Source organism: Physeter macrocephalus, chromosome 16 (assembly GCF_002837175.3).
Source record: "Physeter macrocephalus isolate SW-GA chromosome 16, ASM283717v5, whole genome shotgun sequence".
NCBI classification, from domain to species: domain Eukaryota; kingdom Metazoa; phylum Chordata; class Mammalia; order Artiodactyla; family Physeteridae; genus Physeter; species Physeter macrocephalus.
The window spans coordinates 24,000,749-24,014,811 of NC_041229.1; the positions used below are offsets into that span (position 1 = coordinate 24,000,749).

At 36.8% G+C, this 14,063-nt stretch overlaps 1 protein-coding gene and 1 pseudogene across 9 annotated transcripts in view; one reads left to right on the forward strand and one right to left on the reverse strand.

Annotated features, from left to right (window-relative positions):
* ATM (ATM serine/threonine kinase) overlaps window positions 1–14,063 on the reverse strand; it is a 139,292-nt gene that overhangs the window by 119,530 nt on the left and 5,699 nt on the right. For 8 of the 9 annotated variants that reach the window (XM_028500941.1, XM_007110688.3, XM_007110689.3 and 5 more), the window contains 3 exons: window positions 9,856–10,020; window positions 2,028–2,193; window positions 1,131–1,369 (listed from right to left, as the gene is read on the reverse strand). In XM_028500941.1, the coding sequence (XP_028356742.1) occupies window positions 1,131–1,369; window positions 2,028–2,193; window positions 9,856–10,020 (570 nt within the window). Of the gene's footprint in view, window positions 1–1,130; window positions 1,370–2,027; window positions 2,194–2,725; window positions 2,800–9,855; window positions 10,021–14,063 lie in introns of those variants that run through there. The other variant, XM_055078803.1, reaches the window with a different exon arrangement.
* Window positions 11,637–11,767, forward strand: LOC112062588 (uncharacterized; annotated as a pseudogene).

Consider the following 14,063-nt stretch of genomic DNA (forward strand, 5'->3'; position numbering starts at 1 on the left):
CACGAACCCGTGTCCCCTGCATCGGCAGGCGGACTCTCAACCACTGTGCCACCAGGGAAGCCCTCACCATCTCTTAATAAGCCTGATTTTCATTATGGTGAGAGCTATGTGAAAGATGAAAAACTAAGGAAAGCCACCATTCTTTCACCTACAGTGGTTTCATGGGCTACAAATACATCTAACTATACATACTAGAAGAGCCCATGAAACATACACAGCTGCTTTTGATAAAAAGTGGCTACAGGGCTTCCCTGGTGGCGCAGTAGTTGCGCGTCCGCCTGCCGATGCAGGGGAAACGGGTTCGCGCCCCGGTCTGGGAGGATCCCACATGCTGTGGAGCGGCTGGGAGCCTGTGCCCCGCAACGGGAGAGGCCACAACAGAGGGAGACCTGCATACCACAAAAAAAAAAAAAAAAGTGGCTACAACAGTTTTCCTCTATTTTAGCTATTATTCAATGAATCTCCTTAATAAGGTCATTACACTAGCCATGGTGAATTGGTCCAAAGGCTAGTACAAGCCAGATTCAAAACATAGCCTAAGCATGAGAGAACTCATTCAATTCCAGTTCCACCCAGTAAAGTTCCTGTCTACTGAATGGAGCTACATCATCCATGCAATACTCTTTTGGTGAAAGACAAACATAAAGGAATGAAGGGAGGATAAGTCATTCATTTCTGGTTTCCCTAGCAAATACATATTTATCTTTCTTGGGAACTGACTAATCTGGCTGGTTCAATCCACATTTATCTATTTTATTTTCTAATAAAAGCAATATGTAGATAAACAAGATCCTGCCTTCTCTAAATTCTTTTACTCTTACAGTCTGTGTCACACCTCTTAGCACATAATTATTGCTGCATAATCAGCTCCAACAGGGAATAGTGTCTCATATTTGTTTGTATTCCTCACAAAACGTAGCATTGTACTAAACAAATGGTATGATTTGCTACCTACCATAGCTTCAAATTTTTTTTAAAAAAGTGTGAAAAATATCCTCATGACTGACACTATTACCAAGCACAGCAATCCAGAGGAAGGTCATAACCTCCTATAACATACAGATTTCATACTTAACCCTCTATATTTCAATGAAGAAGCAAATTCAAAGTAGCAAAAACTTTCTTTATACCTTTTTCTTGAGTTTTGGCTCCCTTTGGATGATGGATATAAATTTGTAGTTGAAATAACTCAATAATTACTTCTTTTAAGGAATCATTAAGTCTATGTTGAGTCCAGATATAAAGTAAGGTAGGAAGAATTTCATCTCCTAATTCACATACTCGAATTCGAAAGTTAACAGCCAAAGTCTTGAGGAAGATAATAAATGCTGCTAAGATATGATTTAGACCTGCAGAGCTCTTTTCTTGTCTGTAACAGAAAATAAACAGACTTAATGTAACAGGGGAAAATGAAGAAACTGAAGACAGTAATGAAGTTGCGTGCTGAAAGAAAAAAAGTTCTGATTTTCAAATAATAGTAGCCTTACTTTCAGAATTATTCAGAAAAATCATAGCAGCACTACTTGGCAACAATAAAAAATAGCTCCTATTTGGCATTGGGAGATCACTCCTGTTAGCTCTCTCTGCTGCTGAAACATTGTCTAAAATTATATAAAACTAATTTGTAATACCTACCATTTATAAAATATTTCACATTATAAATTGGGTAATGCCACACAAATATAAGATACTGATATTTCCAAAATATATTCCTATTTCATTTTATTCTTAGCGCATTACATCTATCTTCAAAAATCAGGAAAATAAAAATACTTAGAGGCCATATAGCTTTTCCTGTTATTAAAAAAGCAAGACAGATCTCCCCACTCAAGAACATCATTACATGTTCTGCATATAGGATATTCAGGAAGTGTTGCACCTAACACTTTCCTTGGGAATTCACTAGTTCTACTATAATCGGCCAATGATGTTGTAAAGTTGGTAAAATTTAGTTACTGAATCTAAAACACAGTCTTGCAAAAAGATCAAATGGATTTCCAATACAAAACAAAAACAGATTAGATTACCTTGCATGCTGAATAGCCTTAGAAAAAAAATCCAAAAATTTGGAATTTAATCCATCAGTCTGCGAACAGCATCCTTTGGTCACAGCTTCAATTATTCTAGCCACCAAAACTCTATTAATGTCTTGTGAAGGTTTAAGATACAGTCGGAAGTACACAGAGAACAATTCTTAAAAAACAAACAAAAAAAACATGTTAGTTATGTTTTTAAAAAGAAAACTATCAAAACATTTAACTTAGATGTCACAATTCAATTAAAATTTCAATAATCCCACAGACAAAAGATTAAAAATTATACTAATTTATACTTAATACAGTAAGAGCATTCCATCAATATTTATTTTTATAAATTAAACTGCCTTCAAGACAGGAACTACAGGCAGCAGAGTATGTGAACACCAGTTTAAGAGCCAGATCTCAGATAAGCTACTTAACTTCTCTATTCCTAAATTCCTTCAGCTAGGCCTAACAAAGCACTTGACAGTGTACTCTCCACAGTTTTGTTTTGTTTTGTCTTAGTGCTATTTGATTAATAATGTGTGTAAAGTGTGTCAAGAACTGTGAAAGATCTGAGACTTTATTCTATTTGTCACCTAACAAATTAGAATGCCAGTTTCATGGATGTTGGCAGAAGACATGAAATTCCTGATCAGAGAAAGAGGACAATTTATTTCTCACAGCAATGATAGTAGCCAGAGTACCTTCATTTTTGCATGAATTCCTCAATCTCAAAAGCAATGTGAAGAGGGACAGGTGACACAGTGCAAATGATGAGCTACAATACAGGAGAGAAATCCCAAGCAATGAGCTGCAAGCAAACCTGTCCTTTGTTCTGGAGGAGGCCATCATCTCTATCATCTCTATCTTCCAAGGCTCACTGTACAAACATACTTTAAAAAACAGTCTGGAAAAGAATAGTTAGTGTCACGTCTCAGACATGACATGCAGAAACGTGAAATGCATTGAGAATTATCTCCCAACACAATGAAAAGCAAAGTTGCTAAGGCAGGATTTTCTTCCCATAAAGAAATAATTAGGAAGTCCTCAGTTAGCAAAGTGACTTAAGAATAATTTCAACTGTATATGTCAAATAATTCTGCAGAAATAGCTTCAAGTCAGAAATGTTAAATTCAAAAGAATAAGGACAACATAAAAACCTCAAACATCAAATAGTAAGAAAAATGATTTTTCAAATGATTTCTATCATATCTGACTTTATAGAACTCTACACAAGTGCTTCCCAAAGTTTTTTCACTAAATGCAATACCTAAATAATGGTTAAAAACATGAATTAACACACGCAAATTTGGAGACAGAAAAACAGGAGGTGTTATCTTTAGCATTTCCTTCTTACTACTTGGCAAGAGCAAAGTGGTGAAACAGGAAAAGCCAACAATGCAACTCTCTGTCTCTGATTAAATCTCAACTTTCCGGGCTTTTATTTTACTTGGGGAAATTATCCCAGTTCTCACAGAATCCAACATATTCCCCTAGTAAGTGGTTAAAAAAAAAAGCTGGTATAAGACATTCAACAAAAGTCTCAGAAGAGTAGAGTCCTATATCTCCAAAAAAGGTGGCAGTGCATGCCTCCAAATGAATTTCTTTCTCTATGAATTCAACAACAAAAAGGCTCAAAGAGAAGACAGCAAAACAGCATGATATTAAAAAGCAGTTTCTGCAGACTCACAGACATAAAGAACACACTTGTGGTTGTCAAAGTGGAGGGAGGTGTAGGGGAAGGAAGTATTGGGAGTTTGAGATTAGCAGATGCAAACTTTTATATATAGGATGGATAAACAACAAGGTCCTACTGTATAGCACAGGGAACTATGTTCAATATCCTGTGATAAACCATAATGGAAAGAATATGAAAAAGAATATATATATGTACGACCAAGTCACTTTGCTGTACAGCAGAAATTAACACAACATTGTAAATCAACTATACTTCAATAAATTTTTTTTAAAAGGAGTTTCTGGAGTTAAGAAAATAAAATAAAACCCCAATGACATCATTAAATGTAGATTCCTTGGGATTTTACACATAGACAGCCATATCATCTACAAATGTGAACAGTTTTATTTCTTCCTTTCCAATCTGTATGCCAATTATCCTTTTCTTGCCTAACTGCCCTAGCTAGGACCACCAGTACAATGTTGAATAGGAGTGGTACCAGCGAATACCCTTGTCTTGTTCCCAATTTTTTTAATGAAAAGTTTTAAATTACAGATTTGATTTCTTTACTGGTTACAGAAGTATACAGATTACCTATTTCATACTGGGTGAGTTTTGATAGTGTGTGGTTTTAAGGAATTGTTCCATTTATTTTCAGTCATCAAATTTATGTGTGTAGAGTTGTTTATAGCATTCCCTTACTATTCTTTCAGTACCTGTGGCATCTGCAATTATATCCCATTTAATTCCTAATATCAATAATTTGTGTCTTTCTTTACCATACTCCTGCTAGAGGTTCTAGATTTTGATGTTTTCAAAGAATCAATTTTTTGTTTCAATAATTTCCCTTTAGTGTTTTCTGTTTTCATTGATTTCTGTTCTTATCTTCTGCTTGAAGTCTTTGGATTTGTTTGTTTTTCTAGTTTCTTGAGATGGAGGCTAAGATTATTAATTTGATATCTCTCCTCTTTTCTAATGTAGGCATTTAATGCTATAAATTACCCTCTCAACATAACTTTAGCTACATTCCACAAATTTTGATATGTTGTAATTTTCATTTTCATTCAGTTTTAAACATGCCTTGAGAATTTTCTTTCCACCCATGAATTATTTAGAAGCGTGTCATTTATTTTCACAAAAGTACTACGAAGGAAAGAGTACCACAGTAGAAAATAAAAAGAGAGGAAGAAATTAGGAAAAACAATCAGAAAATGGCCGTGACATTTAAACTGAGACTTGAAGGAAGAGAAAAAATAGGCCATACAAAGGGTAGCCTCTGAAAAAAGAACAAATGCCACAGGTAAGAAAGAGCTTATACTCTCTAAACAGGAGGGTGTGAGATGATACATAGCTATGTCAGAAGAAAATATCAGCGATCCTATTTTTTAATTAAAACTAATTACAGGGCTTCCCTGGTGGCGCAGTGGTTGAGAGTCCGCCTGCCGATGCAGGGGACACGGGTTTGTGCCCCGGTCCGGGAGGATCCCACATGCCGCGGAGCAGCTAGGCCCGTGAGCTATGGCTGCTGAGCCTGCGCGTCTGGAGCCTGTGCTCCGCAACAGGAGAGGCCACAACAGTGAGAGGCCCGCGTACCACAAAAAAAAAAAAAAAACCTAGAACATATTTTGAACTGAAGAAAAAGAAAAAACAACATTGTCAACAATTGTGAGATGTGACTAAAGTAGGGTTTAGAGAAAAACTTATTATATTAAATGCACATATTTGGAAAGAAGCTCTCAAATCAATGATCTAAGCTTAAGAAACTAGAGAAGAAATGAAATCCAAAACAAACAGAAGGAACTAATAATTATAAGATCAGACTCAGTAATGAAAGAGGCAATACCACTACGCAGCCTAAGCACATTAAAAGGATAATGAGACAATAATGTTCAAGAACAACTTTACACTCATACATTCAACAACTTATATGAAATGAACAAATTCTTAAAGAAACAAATTCCAAAGGTCACTGAAAATATGTAACCTAAATAATCCTGCATCTATTAAAGAAATTGAATTCATAATTAAAAACCTTACAACCACCACCACCTCCAAATTCAATCCAGTAATATATAAAATGGATAATACATCATGCCCTAATAGGGTATATCCCAGGAACACAAGGTTGACTCAACCTGTGAAAAACTGATCAACATAATTCACCATATCAATAAACTAAAGACAAAAAAACCCATGATTATCTCAATATATGCAGAAAAAAAATTAACAATTCAATATCCATTCATGATAAAAAACCATGAGCAACCAGAATAGAAGGGAATGTCCTCAACCTGTATTAACAGCTAATATGCTGCACTTCCCTGGTGGCACAGTATATAAGAATCCTCCTGCCAATGCAGGGGACACAGGTTCGAGCCCTGGTCCAGGAAGATCCCACATGCCATGGAGCAACTGAGCCCGTGCGCCATAACTACTGAGCCCACAAGCCACAACTACTGAAGCCCATGTACCTGCAGCCTGTGCTCCACAACAAGAGAAGCCACTGCAATGAGAAACCCGCACACCGGAGCAAAGAGTAGCCCCCGCTCACCGCAACTAGAGAAAGCCCACATGCAGCAATGAAGACCCAACGCAGCCAGAAATTAATGAATTAATTTTTAAAAAATAGCTAATATGCTAATGATCAAACACTGAATGTTTCCCCCTAAAACCAGGAACAGGACAAGGAAGGATGTCTCTTCTCACTACTCCTAATCAAAATCATATTGGAGGAAAAACTATAAATCTCTTAGAAGAAAACACAGGAGGAAAGTTTCATAACATTGGATTTGGCAATGATTTATTGGAAATGACCCCAAAAGCATAGGCAACAAAAGAAAAAAATAGATAGACTGTATTCATCAAAGCAAAACCTTTTGTGCATCAAACGACACTATCATCAGAGGTAAACGCATCCCATGGAATGGGAGAAAATATTTCCAAACCATATATCTGATAAGGGATTAATATAGAATACATAAAGAACTCCTACAATCCAACAACAAAAAACAAACAACCCGATTAAAAACTGGGCAAAAGATTTGAACAGACTTTTGTCCAAAGATGATATACAAATGGCCAATAAGCACATGAAAAGTTCAACATCACCAGTCATTAAGGAAATGCAAATCAAAATCACAATGAGAAACCACTTCATACACATTTACATTAGGATGGCTATTATCAAAAAAAGAAAGAAAGAAAAAGAAAAAGAAGTGTTAGTGAAGGTGTAGAGAAATTGGAACACTTGTGCATTGCTGATGAAAATGTAAAATGGTGTAGCCCTTGTGGAAAACAGTATGGTGGGTACTCAAAAAATTAAACATAGAATTACCATATGATGCAGTAATTCCACTTCTGAATATATACCCAATTGAAAGCAAGGACTCAAAGAGCTATGTGTATACTATGTTCATAGTAGAGTTGTTCACAATATCCAAATGTAGAAACAATCCAAGGGTCCAATGACAGATGAATGGATAAAACAAAATGTAGTATACACATACAATGGAATATTTTTCAGACTTAAAAAGGAAGAAAACTCTGACATATGCTACAACACGGATGAACCTTATACATTATGCTAAGAGAAATAAGCCATTCAGAAAAGGACAAATACTGTACAATTTCACTTATAGGAGGTACTAGGGTAGTCAAATTCAGAGACAGAAAGTAGAATGGCTGCCAAGAGCTGGAGGTGGGGAGCAGGGGAAGTTCCCGTTTAATGGGTACAGAGTTTCAGTTTGAAAGATGAAAAAAGTTCTGGAAATGAGTCGTGATGGTTGCATAACAATATGAATATACTTAATGCCACTGAACTGTATATGCAAAAATGGTTAAAATGGTAAATTTTATGTTATGCACATCTTACCATTAAAAAAAAAAAATCGGGCTTCCCTGGTGGCACAGTGGTTAAGAATCCGCCTGCCAATGCAGGGGACGAGGGTTTGAGCCCTGGTCTGGGAGGATCCCACATGCCACAGAGCGGCTAGGCCCATGAGTCACAACTACTGAGCCTGCGTGTCTGGAGCCTGTGCTCCGCAACGGGAGAGGCCGCGACAGTGAGAGGCCCGCGCACCGCGATGAAAAGTGGCCCCGGCTCGCCGCAACTGGAGAAAGCCCTTGCACAGAAACAAAGACCCAACACAGCCAAAAATAAATATCAAATAAATAAATTAATTAAAAATTTAAAAAAAATCATACTGAGGTCCTAGTTAATATAAGGTAGAAAAAAGAAATAAGGCCACATGGCTCAGAAATGAAGGAACAAAAAACTCTCTACTACTTGCAGATGACACAATTGTCTAAATAGAAAATTCCCCAGAATGAACAAAAGAGCTCCTAGATCTAATAAGCAATTTTAGCAAGGTTCCAGATCAATATGGTATACAAAAGTCAACTGTACTTCTGAACAACATCGAAAAGAAAATGTTTTAAAAAGACAGTAAAATTTACAAACTACTGCAGTATAAATCTAACAAAAATATACAAATTCTGTATGCTGATAAATCAAAAAAGATGTAAATAAATGGAGAGATATATCATGTTCATGGATTGGAAGAGTCTATGTTAAGATGTCTATTGCTCCTTAGTTCAATAGGTTCAATGTGATACCAATCAAATCCCAGCAGGATTTTTTGTAGAAATCAACAAGCTGATTCCAAAATTTATATGGAAATGTTGGTTTAGAAGACTAAGGCCATCTTCTCATCTCACTCTAAACTCTCTCCCTAGACAATCTCATTCATAACCATGGCTTCAATCACCACCTCTACCAAATATATTTTGAATGTAAACTTCACTTCTTGAGCAGGCTTCATTAGAGAAGTAAATTTCAGAGAAGGTAACTAACTAAAAAAAAAAATTCAACAAAAAGACTATTAGAAGTGAAAGTAATTTGCTTAAAAATACAGAATTTCAGAGAACATGCCAGATGATGGAATCAGAGTAAAGAGACTAGAGGAACGACTGCCTTTGTTTCAGAGACCCATAGTTACAAGTAATAATCTAAAATGTACAAATATTCTAAATATTTAGGCTGAACCATTTTGGTGACAGACATGTCGGTATACCCTAGATATCACTGGTCTATTCTCTAAAGGCTGCCACTAGGCTTACTGAGGGCTCTGTTTGGGACAAAGCCTCCCTTGTGTTCAGAGCAACAGCAAAGGCCCCAGATAAGAAATTAAGCAATAGCTAAGAAGGCCTTTATTCACGTGGGAACAGTAGAATACAATGTAGACCACTGATTAGGTCATGGGTTTATGGTCCATAAACATCTTATTTTGAAATGATAAACTGATGGTAAAAAAATATAGATAAATGTCTTTTAAGTTAGCACAATTTATCTTGAATAATTCTCAATGAAAAATACTGAGTTTCTAAATTTTCAGAGGTGGCTGTATTAGAAGACTTTGACATCTGGCTTAAAGTCACCTCATTAAAGCCAAATACCATTTTCACCCATTAAGCCACCCAGAGCCAGAAATACTCCACTTCTGAAATCAATAAACTCAAAAATTTCAGCCTCTGACCAAACTTCCTTTGTGGTCTCTTGTACCTCTCACCTACAAACTGTCAACAATACCTCCATAGCACCCCACTCTATTTATCTTGTAAGTCACTGGGTCCTATATATTCTATTCTAATATTTCATTTCAATTACTTTACCAGTGACCTGCAAACTGCCTAGTCCTAATGGATATTTCTGCATCCTATTATTTCTACAACACTTTAAATGTCACACCCCTTCCAACTTGAAATTCTCTTGCTTTCCCTTTTATGACATCTCTCTTGGTTTTCTTCTTTCTACTTTAATCATTGTTGCTTTTAGGTGTCACTGATCTGTGGACTCACTGCATTATAACTTTTGGTTTACTTGGTTTTTTCTGTCATTGGACTGTCAAGTCTTTGAGGACAGGTATGGCATCTTTCAATTATGTAATTTTAGTTCTGATAGGCACCAAATACATTACTAGTGACAATTTAAGAAGTACATAATACATGAAAAGTGTCAGATTCTATAATCATTTAATTTTACTAAGGTACTGTTAAACTGTGAGGTCATTTGGGGAATATAAATAGACTCTGAATGCTCTTTTGGTGAAATTTCATTTCACAAGGAAAAATTCACAAATAACAAACTTCAAAACATACCTGTCCACTGTTGCTGAGATATTTCACACCAGTATTTTCTCACTGAAAGAATGTCCTTCAGCAATATGTTGCTACAATCAGCTCCATAAATGGCACCATTAGATGAATCTTTCACTGTATCCATGATATATTTCAAGAGTTCTTGACATTTTAGCCTGGGTGCTCCTATTTAAAAATAAACAAACAAAAACATATAAATCTTAAGAAAAATAAGTTAAGGATGCTTGGAATGGCAATTGTACAAATAATTCCATTTGGGAAATTACTATTAACTAACCTCCTTCTCATAAAACAGGGATTAGCAAACTATGGCCCAGGGGCAAAATTCAGCCAACCACCTGTTTTTGGAAATAAAGTTTTATTGGACCACAAACATGTCTATTCATTTACATATTGTATATGGCTACTTTCATGCTAAAACGGCAAAGTTGAGTTGTTGAGACAGAGACTACATAGCCTGCAAAGTCAAAAACATTTACGATCTGGTCACTTTACAAAAAAAACTTGCCAATCCTATAGGATTATATAGCAAAAACAATCATTCATTCTACCTTAATAATTCACAATTTCTGATATTAGACCTTGAGTGACCCAAAGTTTCCTGGTATTTTTTATAAAAACCTGAATTTATTAGAATAAGATATAAGGAGAATACTATTTACTTTGAAAAGCAAAATTACTTCCAAGTCCTATAATAGCATTTACTATGTATACATATGTAACACTATAATTTTTAGTTTTATTTTTTTATTAGAGATCCTGAAAATTCAGAATTAATGGATATATTCTTTTTTTTTTTTAATGGAACTCCTTTTTTTTTAATTTATTTATTTTTGGCTGCATTGGGTCTTTGTTGCTACGCACGGGCTTTCTCTAGTTGAGGCGAGCGGGGGCTACTCTTCATTGCGGTGCACAGGCTTCTCATTGCGGTGGCTTCTCTTGTTGCGGAGCAACGGGCTCTATGCTCGCGCACTTCAGTAGTTGTGGCACGCAGACTCAGTAGCTGTGGCTTGCGGGCTCTAGAGCACAGGCTCAGTAGCTGTGGCACACAGGCTTTGTTGCTACGCGGCATGTGGGATCTTCCCAGACCAGGGCTCGAACCCGTGTCCCCTGCATCGGCAGGCGGATTCTTAACCACTGCGCTACCAGGGAAGTCCCTGGATATATTCTTTTTTTAAAAAAATTTATTTATTTATTTTTGACTGTGTTGGGTCTTTGTTGCTGTATGCGGGCTTTCTGTAGTTGCAGCGAGTGGGGGCTACTCTTTTTTGCAGTGTGCGGGCTTATTGCGGTGGCTTCTCTTGTTGCGGAGCATGGGCTCTAGGTACGCGGGTTTCAGTAGTTGTGGTGCGTGGACTCAGTAGTTGTGGCTCACGGGCTCTAGAGCACAGGCTCAGTAGTTGTGGCGCACGGGTTTAGCTGCTCCACGGCATATGGGATCTTCCTGGACCAGGGCTCAAACCCATGTCCCCTGCATTGGCAGACGGATTCTTAACCACTGCACCACCAAGGAAGCCCTGGATATATTCTTAAAGGTAACAAAAGTACATTTAAAAGTTATTTGTTACTTTCAGTAAATCGTATTGATGTCACAGCTGAAATTTTTCATATTTCTATATTAACAATCTTAAAATTGCATATAAATTTTTTGTTGTAAGTTACGAGCAGGGTGCAAGTCATTATGTATATTTGAATATATTCTAATTTAGGATTTTTTTATGATGAGACTAGTTATATTTAGAAGTATGATAAATAAATATACACTGGTATAACAAAAAATCATCGCTTCTTGGCCTCTTGGCTAAGATCAAGTGTAGTTTCTGTTCTTATTAGTTTAAAATATCATTTTTACTTATGGCTTATAATTTTAGGCATCTGGCTAATGAGGAAATGCACAATCATAATATCCTCTGCTGTAACACCCTGTGCATTTCTCTCTTATAGTCTTCCTAACATTCTCTTAACTATAACATCTGTTATAGTTGAACAATATTTGCTTACGAGTTCCTTCCCATCTACCTCTTTTTTTCTGATCTCTGTTTCTTTCATCATACCTTGGGTACCAATGTTAAGCAAGTCTGGCAAAGTCTGGACATGTGTTTAAATTCTCATCAACCCTCCAACCATTTAAAAAAAAAAACTGAAGAAGTGAGATGACATGATAGTAGCTCCTGGTTTTGCTCTGAGATTAAAGATGTTTAAGTTACAAAGTAAAACTTGAAACAAAAAAAAGCCTTGAATAAAAATATTTTTATGCGCTTCCCTGGTGGCGCAGTGGTTGAGAGTCCGCCTGCTGATGCAAGGGACACAGGTTCGTGCCCCGGTCCGGGAAGATCCCACATGCCGCGGAGCGGCTAGGCCCGTGAGCCATGGCTGCTGAGCCTGCGCGTCCGGAGCCTGTGCTCTGCAACGGGAGAGGCCACAACAGTGAGAGGTCTGCGTACCGAAAAAAAAAAAATCATTTTTCAACCATTTAAATAATCTCACACTGAAAATTTCATCCATTCATTCCTATAAACCAACATATTGATACTTTCATACATTTTTAAATGTGATCACGGGCTTCCCTGGGGGTGCAGTGGTTGAGAATCCACTTGCCAACGCAGGGTGTATTCCTGGTGGATTCCAGGTTCGATCCCTGGTCTAGGAAGATCCCACATGCCGTGGAGCAACTAAGCCCATGCGCCACAACAACTGAGCCTGCACTCTAGAGACCGTGAGCCACAACTACTGAAGCCCATATGCCTAGAGCCCGTGCTCCGCAACACGAAAAGCCACCGCAATGAGAAGTCCGCACACCACAACGAAGAATAGCTCCCGCTCGACGCAACTAGAGAAAGCCCGTGCGCAGCAACAAAGACCCAACGCAGCCAAAAATAAATTCATTAATTAAAAAGAAAATGTGATCTCCATTGTTAATTTTGCAATAGAAGGTTTTTTTCACTTTAAAGCAAAATTCTAAGCTGCAAACTTTTCTGATGGGCTACAAATATCTTTCTCTCACTCAGTCACAAATTCTGTCAGACCATATTAAGATCTATTAAGAGCCCAGCATTAGTAGCCAAGAATACAAATTTTAATGGATGCAGAGCAAAAGCAGGTGCAAAAATATTTCGGTGTAGCTTTCTTCTGTCTATGCTGGAGTCCCTTCTCAGGACTTGCAGCTATCCACACAAAATGGCATCTCAGAGGAGCCGAAAAACTAAATTTTTCCTAAAGCCACTGTCTTTTAGACTCAAGTCTCATACCACCGTTCTGAAACATCATTCACTAACAATCTATATTTTTCTACTTAATAATGTTTACCAACATTGGGCTTTTCTGATTCTTAAACTAAACTTGGCATCACAAAGCCACTTTCTTATCTGTGAAAAATAAAGTTTGAGTCCAAGTCCCTCAACAAACATTTCCGCCTCTAGCTTTTCAGCATTGTATGAAAACCATTTCCTTACATAAGCCTACTAGGATTTTGCATTTTGGTTCAAAAACATTGGCTTTTCATGTATAAGTTCAAAATGGGAGATATGTGGCTCATCAGGAGCAAAAGAGAACTTGGTTTTTTTTTTTAATCAATAGTAAGCATGCTATTAGTTAAAGAGTGTGGGTTCTGACTGCCAAGAAAGCTAATGTGATCTTAGAATGAATCAGTAGAAATATAGAATAAAAGATATGCAAGTCCTGCTCCACTCCATACCAATCAGAATATGCCTATAAGATTGAGTCCCACACTTTAAGAGACAGAGAATTAAACTGAAGAATATTCAGAAGTGACACAAAAACTAGCTCATATGAGCAATAGGAAGTAGGTCTGTTTAGCTTAGAGAAGAGGACTCTGGGGAAATATCATGGGTAACTTCAAATATCTCAAAGGATATCTGAAAAAAGGATATTGAAAAAACTGAGTTAGTATTTTTCTAAATTATCTCAGCAAATAGAAGCAGTAACAAAAGGAGACAGGTTTTCACTACTATGAAAACTACTCAAACACAAAAGAAAGCCTCAAAAGGCATGTTTAATCATTAAGGCTACCTAAATGCCAGAGACATATAGATGGGATCCAAGAAAAATGGGTAGATGAAATAATATTTTTTAATCCTTCCAAACCCTGCGATTCTATCATTCCATGCTTGTATAAATTCCTCCGAATATTTGAACCTATAGTATTAAAAATCATTGTATGTACTAGAAATTAGAGTTAGCACTGAACT